Source organism: Lingula anatina, chromosome 8 (assembly GCF_051362555.1).
Source record: "Lingula anatina isolate TDL-2025a chromosome 8, LinAna3.0, whole genome shotgun sequence".
Lineage (NCBI taxonomy): Eukaryota > Metazoa > Brachiopoda > Lingulata > Lingulida > Lingulidae > Lingula > Lingula anatina.
In genome coordinates, this window is record NC_141774.1 from 11,629,860 (window position 1) to 11,634,919 (window position 5,060).

The 5,060-nt window shown below is 36.2% G+C and overlaps 1 protein-coding gene across 1 annotated transcript; it reads right to left on the reverse strand.

Moving 5' to 3' along the window:
- Nucleotides 1-904: 904 nt before the first annotated feature.
- Nucleotides 905-4,093, reverse strand: LOC147760344 (uncharacterized). The gene is made up of 2 exons (XM_086994306.1): nucleotides 3,697-4,093; nucleotides 905-1,992 (listed from the first exon to the last, which is right to left on the reverse strand). The coding sequence occupies exons 1-2, from the start codon at nucleotides 4,050-4,052 to the stop codon at nucleotides 1,320-1,322; spliced, it is 1,029 nt and encodes a 342-aa protein (XP_086850432.1). The 5' UTR covers nucleotides 4,053-4,093; the 3' UTR covers nucleotides 905-1,319.
- Between the last annotated feature and the right edge of the window lie 967 nt (nucleotides 4,094-5,060).

Here is a 5,060-nt window from a genome sequence, read left to right on the forward strand (position 1 = left end):
TTGCTGCATTACGTTCGCCTCAAAGATCTTGATTGCAATCGTGTGTATATTTTTCTTTTCAATAATAATGTTAAGGGTTCTACAGTGACCCCGTTTTTTTTTGCCAGGAAAATAATTTGATATGAGGTAACAGTAAGCATGAAATTGTCATAAGTATCACATCAGGGATTTTTACCGCTACATAGAATTTTCCAAAGAATTTCGACGCATAACACCACAAATTTGACAGCTATAGAATGTACCTATTTTTTCCGATTCAGACATAAAAATAAAAAAAAAAAGAAAAAATACCCTCAAATTTATACAAGTTTCCTCCTGAAGTACATGTACATTGAAAGGTATCGTGCTGCAAGTGACTGGCCAGTTGTTTAGAGCAATTTTTCAAACAGGTTAAGTTTTCGAAAGTGAGAGATAGAACATTGTTATGCGTAGAGGTAAACTGACACATTGAGAATGGCTTGGGCGACCCGATTTTTGGGTTATATGGTGTCGACCCGGTAACATTTTTAAACGCGGATGGCATACATTTATCAAGATGGAGTTTTCTTATTCTTTTTTAAAAGCGCGACATTTCCAAAAGTTTTTTTTAAAGAAAAGGCACACAACTATTAATTTTAGCGTCTTTTACATGGGTTATTGTTTGATCTTAAAATAAATACTTGTATGCCCTACACAGAATGAATAACTGAACGTAAAAGAAAAATAACAATGACAATACTTAAATTACGAAACAGCGAACCAAAGTGATTTCAATCAATGAAAAACTAGGCATTAAATTATAAGGACAAAAATGCAATTAAAACAGATGAGCTGAACTTCTGCTTTATTTCTTTTTTATTTTATCCTTGTAAAACGTGTCCTACAAAACTATTATACCCCTGTATTTTATATTTTACCACAAACGCCGTTTTAGGAATTTGATCACTTTATTCAATATTGTGAATAAATGTTTAGGTAAACAATCATGCATGTATTTCATCGCACTCGTTACAAAAAGTCGATGATAACACATAGGTAGTCTGTTAATATTAATTCGTGCAAATTGCTAAAGATTCAAGTCGAAACCTGTTCACCTTATTTTTATCTGTTTATATATACTGCACGTGTCATCCTTTTTTACAATTAAAAGTTGCACTATGTACATTACAACCTAGTGGCATACTGGACGTCATTTTTGTCATTCATGTCTTTAGGACATCGTTTTCAAAATTGAGGGATGGCTTAGTAAATGTTCTATGTGTTTTTAACCGACATTGATATTTGTGTCAAAAAAGTTAGAATTTACGCCAAAATCTATTTTGATGTCGAATTTTTTCCAATCATTTTCTCATTTGGCGGGTGTGTAGGTCAATGTTAAAGGTGGACATTATCGTCCTCATTTCTTCTTCGGCAAGCTCTCTAGTTGACTTCTCTGTTGTATTAACTGGAGTTCTAGACTGCGCACTGTATCCATATCTGGTGTCGATGTCACGGTGGGTGTACATGCCTATCAAAACATAAACCTTTGGAATGTTCAATAAACGTTTTGAATACTTCTGCTCTCTGTATACAAGCAGGTGATCCGATGACGTCCCATCTAGGTGAATTTTGCAAAGCTTATTTTCCTCCGTTTCACATTCTTTGCCATCAATAACCCATTTAAAGTTCCTGAAGTCTGAGAAAATTCTTTCACTCTGATGTATCTTCCTATTTGCACTTTTCGATAAAGGGAAAGTTTCATTTTTAAAAATGTAATTTTTCTGGCCAGTAAGCAAGGCCCGTAAACAAGGAATAAGGTGGCCTCGGACAGCTAAAATGTGGTCTTCAAGAGATTTCTGAAAAGTGCTTAGTGTGTAGATGGCAAGGTTGGCATGTAAAGGTTCGGGTTTGGCGGCGGGTGGATGCTCCGTAACAGCACTTTTCAAGAAAGTGATATACCTGCTTTCCTTCCTGTCTTCTTCCGTCATCTGCTTACCGAGAACCATGTAGAAGCTTTCATTACTTGTCCCTAATCTGTGAGGTCGTTAAGGAATAACAGCTCTTATAAATCTTCATCAAATTGGAATTATCTTAGATGTGAACCAATGGCTCAAAACAGAAAAAAAGAAAGAAGTGCGTAGATCGACTATAAGGTATGTGACATTTCATGTATTTAAGCATGGACCTAATGAGAGATTAGGTCCATGATTTAAGGGACCATTAAGGATGAGAAGAGCCGAGTATTAGCTGGTCGAATTGAGACGAGATTTAAACACTGTGTCCCTGCAGGGACGGGGAGGCGTGGAAGAGGCGAGACACCATTACAAGATTAAGCGATCTTCCTTTCATGTAGGTCCGCCATATGTAGGTTGTGGATCAGCTATCACTCGGCTCTTCTCATTCTGAGTGGCCTCTTAATCTTTGACATTTGTATAACCGGAAGCACCTCAGTTTCGGTTTGCTTTTGGAATTATTGAGAATTATATTGCACTTAAGTAAGTAATTTTGAGGTAGAAGTTAGGGAGGATGGCGCCATCATTTCTGTTGAGACTGTGTGAAAGTCAATATTTCGATGTTGATTGAAGAAAAAATACTTCATTTTTATATCTCTTTACATAGCTGATGAAATTCTTCAGTGGCTTGCAATACATACAGTTTTATCACTAATTACATGAGCAAAGCTCGACACTAGAGTTAACTAATCTAAATTCACGAATCTGAAAGTTAGGGGAAATATTAACAAATATATCATTACATGACGAGCTATACAAAATGCAACAAACAAGAAATCTCTAGTGTGCAAGGTTCTATTAATCAGAGGAAGTATTCAGTTTCTGCATCATGAGGGCTGCTTCTCCCATAAAAAATGTACTGCTAAAATGAAATGATTCCCCGAGCTTTACTCATCATAATATGAATATAAAAGCATAAGTCTATGGACTTTCTGAAAGCAAAAAATCTTTTATTACAGAAAATTATTATATTTTTTGCAAATTTAAGATAGATCAGTGGTCAAATCCAAGGTCATATTTGAAATAATCGTGAACACATTTTTTCACGGAAAAAATTAAAAAATCAATATTGTAATATAGGTCAGAGGTCAAATCCAAGAAGATATTTAATTTTCGTTGGACCAGTGGTCACACTGGTAGCACTAATAAATTTGAGCTGCTATTGGAGACTTTGGCTGTGTTCAGAATGCAAGTTCGCGTACTAGCAGGATCGATCTATTTTAGCGGGGATTCTAAGGTGTAGTGACATTTCTAGAAAGCCCCTCACAAAGCAACATGAACAAAATCATGGGCTACATACTTTTCCTAACAGAGATAGATCAATCTTGCTAGTACAATAACTTTTATTCTGAACACAGTCTTTATTTGCTACATTTAATATTTAAGGCTATAACATGTGCCATATTTCTTTTTAACTTAACTTTTTCCTACTTTTCTACAGTACGTGATGAAACAAACAAACAAACAAACAAAAAAAAAATGTCTGAAATATGCCAGCCTCCAAGAGGAACAAAAACATGTTCTATGAATTTACCTCTCCAAATTGTTTTGTTTTGTGTGTGTGTGTGTGTGTGTGTGTGTGTATGTGGATATGGCTGGAGATACACATGTGATAACAGGATATAAATCCAAACTTACTTTTATGGTGTTACATTTGATTAAATTACCTTAGTTTAATGTTGAAAAGTATGCAGTTGACAAACAGCCGAATTCGTACAAAGGATACAGTGAATAGTAAACATTTTTGTTGCTATTGATTAGCATACAAACATGATCTCTGAACCGTTTTGCTTCTTTCTGCCCATTTTTCATAATTGGTGACAACCTATTAAGGTATTTATCCAAATACTTGAATGCATTGCCCCTGTTTCTGAATGGCATTTCATTCAGTCCATATACTTTGGGACCATCTTTTGTCGGATGGTTTGACAATATTGCCAAATCCTGATCGTCAATATTTCCTTCATATAGATTGTCCCAGTCATTTCTATAATTTTCTTTATCAGCATTCATGATAATCGAATCACAAACAGCTTCGTAGTCGGGTAAAATTGTATAAAACGTAGTTATACAGGACGCCATTTTCTAAACCTTTCCAATCCCAGGCACGTTGCCTTACTCACTTTTAACTTATTATTCGACGGTTGTTAAGCCCAACTGCATGACAGCCGCTTTTCACAAAGATATTAGTGCCAGCTTAATTTCCAAAAATCGCCCAGGTGCCGAGCAAACGTGGCGTGCCAAGGTAGCACATAGTTTTTTAATAGGCGGATTATGGAGTCTCCCCGAAGCTTTGATGTTTACTGAACTTGTCCCATGCCGAACTGTTTGCACTCATAGCAACAGACCAACTCCGTGTCTACCGTTGCAACGAGCACGCTACCTGTGTGCATGTTTGCAAAGGGCGATAGATAACTCATTTCGAAGATACCCTCTTTGTTATAAAAAATAGAACTGACTAACAATGAATACGATCTCAGATGTATTATTTACATGAGATATTTGATCAGTGCGAAGTCGATATAAGTATTCACAAACATCTTTGATTCCTGAATGCCAGGACGCCTTTCAACGTTATTTAAACGCCTAACCTTATGTTTAAGGGTCAGCAAACAGGTACCAGTAGGCCTATTGACGTCATAATAGTAGTTAGGTAGACTCAACGTATATCATAATTTGCATTCGCATTTATACAAAATGGCGTACAGAGGTAGCATCCAGTGAAGCAGCGAGGTGTTTTAAACAATCTTGAGGTAGTTCTGGTGAAATAGTATAACTTGTGAACAAAGGGTGTGTCTTATTCCTTTATCAACATGCCAATGTTTTTCGTATTTGTTTGTGTGCATTTATTAAGTTAACTGTTGTATCTTGTTGATTTTAGTTCTACTGAAGTTGACCCAGCTGGTGAACAAGAGGACAGCATTTTTATATCCTGAAGATCACAGGGGTATATGTGTATATTATCCAACATAACATGAGCGAAATATTATACAGACGCCCCCTGCACAAGCAGGACACAAATCAACAGGGTTTTGAGAAAGGTAGCGAAGATACAACCCTGAGCACAGAGACGTCGCCAGAAAATACCTT

Bases quoted from the DNA above. Each gene is read 5' to 3' on its own strand.
- LOC147760344 (XM_086994306.1), bottom strand. From the start codon at position 4,052: ATGGCGTCCTGTATAACTACGTTTTATACAATTTTACCCGACTACGAA. The intron at 1,993-3,696 runs GTATCCTTTGTA...ACGACCTCACAG, and splicing joins AAAAATGTTTACTATTCACT to ATTAGGGACAAGTAATGAAA.